Here is an 11,969-nt window from a genome sequence, read left to right on the forward strand (position 1 = left end):
ATCCATGTAACTTCACTCCTCCCATCCCACCCTGCAGAGCCCTAAAAGGCGATACGTACCACGACAAGGTTCCGTGCCGATGTATCTACCTAGTTGTGTGTTTTCAGGGCGTGATTGACTCGGTGCATTCCCTGGATTTGCAGCCAGCATGTCCACAGCTTGAACACAAAGGTTCAGCGATATTGTTTCACTGAGACGGGAATCATGGTCACCCAGATGACGACAAATCATCGAACACCCAAGAGACACGCAACTCCAGGTCTGTGGCTGGATCTCGTCCCCGCTACTTAATTCCACACCACCTTGACGTGCTCCGATGGTTGGCTGCTAAGTTTATCCCTGGGAAAAGCGGTGCAGGGAGGTAGGTTCCCTTCTGGCCGTCCGTTCTCCTGTTCCAGGCATCGGTTGCATCTGAGCTATCACAACCATAAGAGCAAGTCGACAAGAAGACTGTCCCGCATTGTATCCTCCCGGTCCTTGTCGCCTGCCTGCACACAGGAGATCAATTCCGGGCGTGTTCTGGACTTGTCCTTCGGGAGTCAACCAGAATTAACTACATACATAATTTATCGAACCTTAAGGGTGATCGCAATTGCTCTCCACCCCTCGTTCCTCTTCTGCAAACACGGAACTCGGAACTGCCTTTCCTCTCTCCCAAAAGGTCGGTGAGGAAATTTACCGCACATGTCAGAGGCCGCTCCCCGCTTGTTGGCTGGCAAAACGGGCTTGTACTGAAGCCAGGCAACAGGAGTTCAATGCAATTAATCGCCTCGTCACAAGAGAGGATCCGTTCTTCTTTACACTTCATGCAAAGCCCCAAAAACAAAGACAAGAACCTTGGGAGACCAATTATTGTTGGGACGTCTCTGGCCAACGTACAGTGTACTCTGTACCGTCTCATCCCAAATCCCTGCAGAGAAGTCGGGTTCAAATGGAAGGATTAATTCTCTGCGCATTCGAAAATGATTCTATGGGGCCGGGGCCTATCCGATACAATCCCTGTTAATCCCCGTCGCTCATCTTTACCGTGACTCACTCGGCTGTAACTCATACTCTGGTCGCCAAAGTGACCATTTAAATGTGTTGGATATTTCCCCGGAGGCGCCTTGCCAAAAACGAAAACCTGCTAAAAGCCAGGTGGGATTTGTTACAATGGACGTTGTCAATGGCGTAATGCCACAGCAGATATTCTCACTGTTTCGGCAGCTTTGACACAGAGTACACCTATAGCCGCTGCTTCCCGTCAGGTACGACAAATGAGGTACCTATACATACATACAAATGTACACCTGTCGTTTTACATCGCTCAACGTGGCCGAGGCTCCTGCATCAAGTTTCGAAAATGAAGCTGGACTCTCGCGATATTCTCCTGCAAACTTCCACCTGGTTGATGGTGAATCGGTCCAAGTCTATTCTTTGCGCCTTATTTCACTTCATGTTGTTCGCTTTGGCCCTCCCAACACGTCAATTAACCCCCAGGTATTTGCTGTCCCAAGCGTCAGAGCCTGGTCATTGTCGCTTTCACCCAATACCTCACTTGGTTGTTAGCTCGAGGACAACTGCGCGGCTTGTCGCTCTCAGACATGAAAATCTGGATGAGTTGGAGTCCTTCACCCTGATGCCTTTCTGTTAGAGTGGGACGAAATCTGTTGTACAACAATGGCTCGGTGTGGCATCAGTCCGGATTTCAATATACTGCCCCGGATTCCCCATATCTTCAAATAATTGCCTGCGGCAACGCTGGACTGAGACAAATGGCAAATAGGGCTCAACAAGCGACTCTCCTGTTAACCAGCCAGCTAGGTGTAACCATGGCTGCTGAAACCGAAAGAAGCTCTGTGCTTTCTCGGGGCCCAGCGTTTTCAGTTCGTGTCAAGCAAACAAGCAGAGCCTTACATGAACAAGTCGAGAATTCCGTCCTCCTTTCTGGTCTCCGGTGTGCAAGTGCGCCCGAGAACCGACTTCTGGCACGGTTATGGCCCGAAAAACCCCTTTCATCATTTTCACAACAACGGTGATGGCTTGTTCTATGGTATTGTCACCTAAATATTCCGCTAGTTCAAAATCTATGCGGTTACCCTTTGATATGTAGACAGGAATGTTTCTGATCACCATCTACCTTTTTTCTTTTGGATAAACCGACAATGTCAGATGGAGTTATGCACCAAGCCACCTTTGAAAGCTAAATGGCCTCATAGCAGCTGTTCGTCTGCATCTTGACTTGTGTGATGTGTGTCTACACGTACACGCTTAGATTCACATTTCTTGCTCCTTTCATACACAAGCCTTTTGCGCCCTCATCTCTGTTCTTACCGACATGCCATATCTTGGAATAACCTGAAATTCTATCCCTTTATCACAGTCCAAATCCAGTGCTCCATTGTGGAGTTGCTTTATTACAAGCAGACCCGCGGGCATGTAATTCAATGCTCATCTTGAGCTTCGGAGGCAATCAGCTTGGATAGAGCACGGATCAGCTACTCTAGCGAATGCTAGCCCACTAACTATCTCATGCATGCCAAACAAGTCCTAGAAAAGAAGCTGGAAATGCACGCAGGTTAATCCTGTGGCCAGAAACTGAAGTTAACTTTCAACTGAGTAACAATCATCTTCTAAATAGAATAAATCTGTGTACTTGCGGTAAATCCCGTTTTCATTCCTCTTTACTGAGAGACAGGCACTGCAAGTGTCCCACAATGTGAGAGTTGAAACCCTGTTCTTAAAAGTGGAGGAGATTTATCAGAGGCCAAATGCGCAGACAGTGTGGGGACAAACAAGCCATGGAATTGCAATGGTTGGCCGCATCCTAAGAGGATTGCCGCAAGATACAAGTACGCCTGACTGTAGTTAATGGAAAGGCCAACAGGATGTTAGAATATCATCAGGGTTCAGCTGAAATATTTAGCAGCAAAACTAAGCCTGGGTTAGGCTGGAACTCCTGGGAGTCGTGCAGGCTAGGATATAAATGTCCTCTAAATTTTCCAAAGATTGAAAGAATAATCACCAAAAGCAGCTACAGAATGGAGCAGAGTGAGTACTTCATGGTGGACTGCATCCTCCAAAGCAAAAGATGGTCAACCCCAGCCTCATGCAGACAGCTTATTATGGCCACAGCTTGTTGGAACACAGAGAGAGGAGAATGTCTGGTTGCCACGGCAAGCAGAATAAAGCACTGGGAAGATAGCAATAGAGGTCTATTTTAGCAGGTTCCAACCATTGTTACTTTGTTCATTCACTGGCTGATGCTGGTCAACTTGGCATTGTTTTCACTTGTGGTTATCGCTGAATTTGATTTTTAGAAGCCCGAATCACGTGTGCTTGAAAGCCACAGTGCACGGACCATTCATTGGCCCATAAATACCTTCAAAATGGAAGACAAAACATTTTTCCTCTTCATATTGTGGATGATAATTGTCATCCTTGTCGCGACTCGATCTCCCAGATCTGGGCTGTCAAAAATGTTCTCTTCCTTGGAAGTTCAGCCTGAGCAAGATTCAAAACAACTGCTCGCGCTCGCAGAGGGATTCAATGCTCTGCTTGAAGCTGCCAAACAACTGACCAGGCAGGAACAGCTTCTTCGCAGCAGACTAGAGTCTGCCCATGATGAGGTATGTAATGATACATAACTTCTCCTTCTGCTCTTTAATCCTCTCTGGCTTGTATGATGAGAAAAATATTTCATTAGCTCTAGATCAGGAGCTGCTCTCGCAGCGGTGATAGACATGTCAATTATCTGATTACTTATCTTTATTGATGATTCATCCTTCGTTTTACTTGTACTTATCGTTCGATCTTACGTACTGATTTGAGGTTACAACCATAGTACCTGAAGCTTTCAAGCCAGTTGGCTGAAGCGTCGACTGGTCAGCAGACAGAGGCATCGGCGGGTATTCCTCCGCAAGATATTACCAGTCATAGCAACGAAAAGGCGGCAGTTGACACGGGTGAATGGGTTCGCAATATTGAGCGTGCCGGTTATGTCAATCAGTTCGGTGCTAAGGCGGTAATACAAGCTTCGGAAATCGCAGGGAGAGTGATAAAAGCACACAGCCATCGGGATGAACCTCAGAGGCCAAACGCATGTCCTTTTTCCAAGTCCGACGTGAGAATGTCCATGGAAAAAGACTTTACAACACCCGGGACAAAAGGTAATTTACGCTGCCCCTTCGCGAAACCCAGCGATGAGGCTTCGGCCAGTGGGCAGGTAGTAGTAAACGGGGAATCGGAACGGTGTGGAAATGACGATCTAGATCCCATCAAGGCCGAGCTTCATCCGGGTGTACCCCCTTGTGCGGCGAGTTCAACTCGCTCTGTAACAGCAAGGTGCCCGATTCGCTATCTAAACGCTCACTCGCCGGAAGAAATAGCAGAGTTCTTCCAGAAGCATAAACATGAAATCCCTCGCAGCCACTCTATATGCATCCAGCGGTACCAGAATGACCCACAGAATCTTCGGCGGCTGGATGGGAAGTACGGTGATATTGTGAGCATGGTCCAAGGGCTTGGAGCCTATCATCAGCCGTATTTACCTTCCTCACCACCTCCAGATATGGAACAAAACGGGGAGACGGACGCCACGGACAGGGTTGAAAAGTGGGCCGAAGACGTCAGTAGCAAGTCGCCGAGTCCAGGCACTCCTCCTTTCAATGCCGTCGCTGATGACGACGGCGATTTCGAAGCTAGGGGGAACCATTTTGAGCGCTCTTTGAGGGATGTCCGGGTGGGAGAGTCTCCAAGTCGACCGTGGGGAATCCATGTCCCGATTTCCCAGGAGCCAGCGCAAAGCGATGTCGCTTCGCTTCCCGCACCAGTTCCTGCGAGTAGTTGGTCGAACGCAAAGAAATCCGCTGAGCGTCCACAGCCAACTCCTACCCCCTTGGTTGATGCAATGGGTAGTCCCTCTAGAAACAGTCGCTGCCCGTTTAGTCATTCCGCAAAACAGGAGGCCACATCTAACCCTATGCAGCCCGGTCAGCCATTAAATGAGCCACGTCCTGACATCACCCAGGCTTCCGATGCAGCTGCGCCTCCTCCGAGGCCTCAATCTCCTCAACCTCGGATTGTCTTCAACGGACCAATCATTTTCGGGTATAGCGGAGAATCGGTTGCATTGTTCCTTGAGAAACTGGGCCAATTCGGAAAGCTTTAGTAGCATACTCTGGTATCTTCTTGACACATGGTCTCGGGCGGGCAACAGTATATTTCTCCCCTGCTTGGCTTCTATGAAATGATCCTTCAATGGTGAAGAATGATTGCATTGTAAAAGCGCAAATTTGGGAAGATTATATGGTCCTGGATGTTCTCTAGCATCATTGAGCCTTTTAATTATTGTCTGTTTTTACTATTCCAGCTTAGGTGGAATACAGTTCTGGAGCTATGTTATTCCCAGTCTAACTAGCTCTTTACAATGATAAGGGGGGTTTTTAGACTCTTGTCAGTTCCTGTTTGTTTCTCTCATAGCGCATGTGCTTACATGCTGGTAACAACCCACAAACTTGCATAAAATCATGCATGCCAGTTCTTCATGATGGATGATTTGCAAGCCTAGAAGCGACAAGAAGCTTGATAATAGTCAATGAACCTTGTCATAAATGTTGCCAAGAGGGATGACATGGTTTCAATAGGCTCAGTGGGGGTTCCGCAGTCTCATCCAGCCTGCTGAAGGACAGGGATCTGAGGCATTGGAGCATATAATTGAATTGTTAAGCTTAGGGAAGCGAACTGAACAACAGATAAAAAAAAAAAAAAAATCTAGACCGAGGATAACGTGCTGTTATGTGTTTTTGTCGGGGAAGGTAGGGGATCCCGTATTTTTATCCGGTGGGTTGAAAGGGTGGAGTTCCAAAACATCGAACCGGAGTTTACTCGTCAACTACGGAGGAAGTTAGTCCAGCCGATAGTTAACTAGGTAGTTTTTTCATGCTATTGCATTATTGCCTGAGATGCAGACTTGTAGGGCCTCTTTCCTCTCATCCACATGAAAACATGGGATTGCTCATAATACACGCAAAGTATCTTGCTGTGCACTTTAAATATAAGTCGGCATCATTCGGAGTTACATTCAACCACATATATATTTGTTTTGCCTCCATCTTTAGTTGAACCTGCCATAACTTTCATGTCAACGGGCTGGTTGATACTCACAGGAGTACGGGAATTTTTCTCCGTGGTCAGTAACAGTTTCATTTGGTTGAAGAAAGAGCTGTTTCTCAATTGCTGGGAATTCCGACGGACATTTGGCCATCTTCTTTACTCTTAATTTTTGAGCCGCTTTTGGGTGACTTGGACCAGCGGAATCCTCGACCGCGAGGGCTTCCTCGAAAGACCAGTCCACCGTATTGCGTTGTTTCGCGCATAGTTCGCTTGGTCATCATGATGCGTCGGCGCAGCATGACATCGTCTTTGTTGTTGTTTCGATTAAGAAATCCCTAAAGACGTACAATCGAACTATACGACTGCCTGTCAAAACCGTCTGCTGAGTGGGGGTCAGTCAGCATAAAGAAGGTGAAAAATTTCTACCTTCTTGCTTGTACGGACACCAACGATCAACTCACTCGATTTTGTCGTCCTGGCTCGAAGAGGCCATCCCGGACGGAAGGGTTCTCGCAATTGGCTCCACGGAGCTGGATTTTTTCCGAGAATCCTGGCCTTGCCGTAGAAACACGAGCTTCGTCGCAAGCCGCTTAAAATTCTCCGTACCCAACTTCGGCAACATCTCATCTGACCAGATGCATCAGTGCTCAGACCTCAGAGCAGGCATATGCTATGTTGGTCCGTGCACGCGTTCGGTCGAGCTGCCAATCAACTGGTCTTGAGGCAGCAAGGGGTGCGACGTGGTTTTTTACCATTAAGGGGATATTTGCGGAGCTTAAAGCAGTGCATCAGGAGCCGGATCTCAACTGTTATCAAGCGCAGAGGCATTCTCCGTCGACAGTAATTCTGCCAGAACAATCGTTTTTCCCGGTTACGTGTTTGATATTGCACAGGTTATAACGTCCTTTTCTCGGAGGAAATACAGGTTCCTAGTGTAAGCGGCAAGGAGACAACTTGGAGATGACAATTACCGTTCAAACTGATTGGAATGGAAGAACATGTCTAGGCGTTCATGGGTGGATACGCAGATCAGCTTGAAGGTTTGGCGTCTCATCCACTTCCACATTTCAAGGTCGAAGCGGGAACCACACTTGATCTCTAACAAAGGTGACGAGAGAAGCTGGGTCGCTGGGATAATTTTCGGGTCATAGAATCGATACGGAGTGCATCACTCAAGCTTCGATCAGGCCTGGTGTGTTCACACTTATGCAAGCTGTGTGCCAGTTGCAAGCCGGGCCGATTGGTGGTCATGCTGGCAGCCAATCGAATGTGGCAATCTCGAGAACATCACTTTGACTTCCTCCAATGATTCACTCCCAGCCGGATGAAGGATTCCAAAGCAGTCCTACATGTTGGTTGAATTCTGCATTGGCGAGATGGGATCGCCCCTAGTCTCGCGCGACAACGCGGAGAATCTGAACGGAAATGAACTCCAGCCCCTTTTTCCCAGTTTATTGTACAGAGAATGCTCCTCGCAAATACCCATGAATCATGCACCCGGTCATATTGGGACTGAGCGTTACTTACCATGGCTCTTCAGGCGATATACCAAAATATGCCCAGGAGATGCAGTCCGCGGAGGAAGAGGAACATGACGTCACGCTAACCAGTCCTACGAACTCTTTTCAATGACATCTTCGGTTCATACTCGGTACTCCGTGCAGAAAGCAACATTGCAGGCCAGCCTCAAGCACGGTTGATCACGCACTGCCAATGCCCCATGCCTCCATCATTCGATTAAGGGCAGTTATCCATCGCCCGCCGATACGGAGTACTCCGTACTCCGTACATGCCATTTCCGTTGCGGACCTCGACCTCCACCCCGCAGGTCGAATCAGAATTATAGCTATCAGATATTACATCAAATACCACCACTAATAATATTTAAGCCAGAGAAGCCACGGCTCATTTGGAATCTCTCGCTTTTCCGACTATAAAGACATTTGGCTGCCTGTATTGCACTCCGTTCGTCTGTCCAACTTGGTTGCTTTTTCTTTCAAAACCCCACCCGGCCCCCCTCGTGGCCTCGAACCAGAAGTGACTGTTAATTTCTAAGTATATCTCTGAAATTATGAATACATGTACAAGGTGCTTGCGCACCCCTCTGAAAGCGCCCTGGAAAGCGATTCAATCTACCTCGCTACCGAGAGAGGCGTTCTCTTCGAGAGGCTTCGTTTCGACGGTTTCGCGGTCAACTAAAATACAGTCGCGAAGAATCTCAACGGATTCTTCCAAAAGCAGCGGTAACAAATATGGGAATCGCACAAAACTAGCCTTTGCTTTAGCCGTGTCTGGCTTTACCACTGCAGTCATACTTCTCTATGGTGGTCATCGAGACGCTGTGCGGATGGATTGGCAGCCCAAACGAAAGCCTGCTGTTGACCCAACCCCTGCACCGAGTTCAGGCAAGCCAGTGCCCCCTGGTGAGTCGGGGAAACCATTTCCAGTGAAATCACCAGGGCCGACATCTACTAGGCGATCAATTTCCTTCGTGCCCGCGGGTTACGGAGAAACTGACCTTTCACACTTAGATCCCTATACGGTCCTCGGGCACGAACCAATAGACGTATCAAAATTTCCCGTAGAGGATGCTATACTCACAACAGCACCAAACGTTCCTCCACCGATTACCCGAGACCACCCGGCCCTTCTTCGCGTCCCATTAACCACGACCACCAAGCTGTCGCAGCTTACAAGCGTGTACAAATATGATCAATGGACATTCAATGATTCAGTTCCGGGACCGTTTATCCGAGCACGAGCAGGAGATGTAATAGAATTGACGATAACAAACAAGGACCCATCTGGTAATCCGCACAACATCGATTGCCACGCGTTTATAGGTCCTGGTGGCGGCGCACCGTTGACAACCGTGGGGTTCAACGAGTCCAAAACTGCAAGGTTCCAGCTTCTTCACCCAGGATTATACGTGTACCATTGTTCAGCGGCCCCAGTACCAGTCCACATCGCGAATGGAATGTATGGCATGATATATGTGCAGCCGGCTGAGGGCGACCTCCCGCCAGTGGATAAGGAATACTTTGTTCTACAAAGCGAGTTTTATCATGAACCTCCTGAAGTTGAAGACGATGGACGCCCATCATCCATCGTAGAGTTTTCGTACCCTAATGCTTTACGAGAAGAGCCCAACGTCGTCGTGTTCAACGGCAGCGAGTCGGCCCTCACAAGAGATAAACCCCTCACGGCGAACACCAACGAAACCGTTCGCATTTTCTTTGGCAATGCAGGGCCAAATCTGACCAGCTCGTTTCACGTTATCGGCAGTAATTTCAAAAAAGTTTATCGCGAGGGCGATGTGATCAGCCCACCTGGCCAGTTTATACAAACCGTCTCTGTACCCCCTGGCTCTGCTACTATAGTTGATATGGAGATGTCGGTCCCGGGGACTTATGCGCTCGTGGATCATGCTATTTTCCGTATGGACAAAGGGGCGGTGGGATACCTGAATGTCTCCGGGGAACAGAGACCAGATATCTATGGGAGCACACAGCCCCCAGCGCCTTGTGTTGGGTGTAAATTACATCCTTGACCAGGTCATGTTCTCGATACGTATCTATTTCTTGATCTTGGTTCGATTTTGTTTCGGATTATCTATTTCAACTGTTGCAGATATTGACACTATTCTTATTCCTTCCGGAAGCTTTCTTGTCCTACCGTGAGACTGGATAAAAAGGCTGCTGCATATGGATATAGCTCTCACAGCGAAGTTTCTTTTGGCCCACAGTGGGAAAAAGAGCAACCAATTCCATGATTGGACGCATGACAATCGAACTTGGAGAGAAGGCATTTTTGGTCCTCTAGCCGTAATATTTAATTGGCTTTTGTGACAATGGAATGATTACTTCACATATTTCTTGCAGTATGCCCTTCTGGCACCCAAATATCCAACTCCTAGGTTGCATTAAAATGATTTATATACCTAGAAGAGGCCGCCAGCCAGGTTAAACAAGAGAGCAACGAACACCCCAATCCCTTTCGATGTACTTAGGCCAACAATCAGGCCTGAGGCAGCATTTGAGTTTGTCGCTGTAGATGCTGTGCCTGTGGTGGATGGGGAGGCGCCAAGTGGCCTCCATCCAATGTTCGTAGAGTTCTGGCACTTATCAGAGCTCAGCAATCCCGCATTATCGGAGAACGTGATATCGGCACACTGCAGTGCAGACATTAGCCACACTCCTAATTCCACGCATCCAAAAAGAAATAATGCATCTTGCGAAGAAGAGTCTTTTTTTCATACATTATACAAGGCAGACCCCAATTCGCTAAGTTGAATGACCTGAATACTCGCGTTTGTCCCCGGAGAGATCTGTGTACCCTCTGGAACTTGAATTTTGGAAAAACAAACGGTTCCGTTGCCGGTCTGGTTGAACGCGGGTATGAGGGGAACATCGAAGATCACGGAGTCGTCGTTTCCAATGCCAAGATTAACGTACGTTATCGCCCATGGGTGGCCGGCCGAGAAGAGCAGTGAGCCTCCATTAACAGGCCACTCGGTACGATTGGTCGTTACGTTTACGCCACCACCTGTTGTGGGTTAATATGCCAAAATTCACGTTGGGCAGGCTTGCTACAGACATGGTCTTGTGTATTGTGTTTTGAAAGAGTCTCCTCGCCAGTAGGGGTAGTCAACATGGAAGTGGGCCGAAGCCAGCTGGAGGAGGGATAAAAAGAGGAGAAGGGAAGACATAGCTAGAAACTTGCAAACCGAGAGAGCCACCGGCGTAATTCTAGTAATCGGCTCGAGATAGAAAGAAGAGTAGCTATGTCGACATCCAACCGGAACAAGGCTGTTCTGGCGGACGGAAACACGAAGATACAGGCAAGAAAAGCAGCCTCATAAAGGCGGCACGCGCCTTTATATACATCGATTAACCTCACAGCTTCTCTCTTCTGGAGAGTCTGCTATGAAACGCCCAAGCGACCTCTCCCCACACCGTCTCCATTGCGCGAAAGAAGCAATATGGAGCTGCTGCCGCTTTAGAAGCCAATTGGAAGAACGGAGTCATTCTTCCTAATTGAGGTTGAGTGGAAGAAGCTTTGAAGGAGAATCCACGAATACTTAAGCAGAACGGCGAGCCACAACCAAGGTGGGCGTGAGGAGAATTGAGCAGATTTAAGAAAGATTCTGGAGACGCGACGATATCATTTGATTGGATGACGTCAAACAACGCCAAGATGATTAAAAAGGCTGACTAATCAGTGACTTCCGATAAGATAAGATAAACGGGACGCCAGACTGGAAGGCAAGAGATTCATTTATGTCCTCTCACATAGCGAAGAGCATATGCTAGCAGACAAGCATTCGCCTAGTAGCTAACTAGTAGGATGCTCAACAGCATAACGTATATAGATATATCCAATCCTTGTAGATTTGTAGCTTCCAGCTACATCAACGAGAGAAGACTGATCCCTTGCCTCCTTTGTAGGATCCAAGCGAATTGGCACGACCTACGGAGTATATGGATCTCACATTTCATACACCATACCCCCGTATTCTGTAGAGTTCCGGTGGCCTAGCTGCTAACTCTCAGCTAGCTCGTAACACAGATGCGATTAAAGCATGAAGATGCGACAGAAGATTGGGGAGCCGCAAGGAACAGAAAGAGCGTTTTTTGAGAATCCGGAAGACCATGCAACTTCCGCGAGGAGTGTAGGAAGTTCCAATCTGAGGAAATCAAAACTCTAATGAGCTCACTAGCAAATTGAGGCTTTCCACGGGTCCGCGATTTTCTTCGCCTTTCCCTTCGGAGAAGATAACAACAGATGACAACAGCTGCCAATCTAAATATTTTGGAATTCTCTCTGCAGCACCCAAAATGGAGTATTGGGGTGAGATGTCTTTTGAGCAGGAGGGG

General features: G+C 48.0%; 6 protein-coding genes across 6 annotated transcripts; 3 read left to right on the plus strand and 3 right to left on the minus strand.

Annotated features, from left to right (window-relative positions):
* Positions 1-333: 333 nt before the first annotated feature.
* On the minus strand, positions 334-2,418 carry CIMG_07743 (uncharacterized protein; the record flags this gene model as incomplete). The annotated part of the gene is made up of 9 exons (XM_001240579.2): positions 334-416; positions 562-910; positions 1,037-1,126; positions 1,196-1,224; positions 1,280-1,409; positions 1,538-1,626; positions 1,697-1,784; positions 1,897-2,115; positions 2,314-2,418. The coding sequence occupies 9 exons, from the start codon at positions 2,416-2,418 to the stop codon at positions 334-336; spliced, it is 1,182 nt and encodes a 393-aa protein (XP_001240580.2).
* Positions 2,419-2,867: 449 nt separating this feature from the next.
* On the plus strand, positions 2,868-3,203 carry CIMG_13312 (uncharacterized protein; the record flags this gene model as incomplete). Its single annotated transcript, XM_004445110.1, has 1 exon — positions 2,868-3,203. The coding sequence occupies one exon, from the start codon at positions 2,868-2,870 to the stop codon at positions 3,201-3,203; it is 336 nt and encodes a 111-aa protein (XP_004445167.1).
* A 165-nt stretch (positions 3,204-3,368) lies between these two features.
* CIMG_07742 (uncharacterized protein) lies at positions 3,369-5,434 on the plus strand (the record flags this gene model as incomplete). The annotated part of the gene is made up of 2 exons (XM_001240578.2): positions 3,369-3,608; positions 3,824-5,434. 2 exons carry the CDS (start codon positions 3,369-3,371, stop codon positions 5,147-5,149), a joined length of 1,566 nt encoding a protein of 521 aa, XP_001240579.2. The 3' UTR covers positions 5,150-5,434.
* A 427-nt stretch (positions 5,435-5,861) lies between these two features.
* On the minus strand, positions 5,862-6,715 carry CIMG_07741 (uncharacterized protein; the record flags this gene model as incomplete). Its single annotated transcript, XM_001240577.2, has 4 exons — positions 5,862-5,872; positions 6,060-6,104; positions 6,145-6,362; positions 6,555-6,715. The coding sequence occupies 4 exons, from the start codon at positions 6,713-6,715 to the stop codon at positions 5,862-5,864; spliced, it is 435 nt and encodes a 144-aa protein (XP_001240578.2).
* Positions 6,716-8,164: 1,449 nt separating this feature from the next.
* On the plus strand, positions 8,165-9,982 carry CIMG_07739 (nitrite reductase, copper-containing; the record flags this gene model as incomplete). The annotated part of the gene is made up of 2 exons (XM_001240575.2): positions 8,165-8,516; positions 8,625-9,982. 2 exons carry the CDS (start codon positions 8,165-8,167, stop codon positions 9,641-9,643), a joined length of 1,371 nt encoding a protein of 456 aa, XP_001240576.2. The 3' UTR covers positions 9,644-9,982.
* CIMG_07738 (uncharacterized protein) lies at positions 9,669-11,114 on the minus strand. The gene is made up of 3 exons (XM_001240574.2): positions 10,690-11,114; positions 10,352-10,638; positions 9,669-10,264 (listed from the first exon to the last, which is right to left on the minus strand). Exons 1-3 carry the CDS (start codon positions 10,799-10,801, stop codon positions 10,034-10,036), a joined length of 630 nt encoding a protein of 209 aa, XP_001240575.1. The 5' UTR covers positions 10,802-11,114; the 3' UTR covers positions 9,669-10,033.
* Positions 11,115-11,969: the final 855 nt, after the last annotated feature.

This window comes from Coccidioides immitis (genome assembly GCF_000149335.2).
Source record: "Coccidioides immitis RS genomic scaffold supercont3.3, whole genome shotgun sequence".
Lineage (NCBI taxonomy): Eukaryota > Fungi > Ascomycota > Eurotiomycetes > Onygenales > Onygenaceae > Coccidioides > Coccidioides immitis.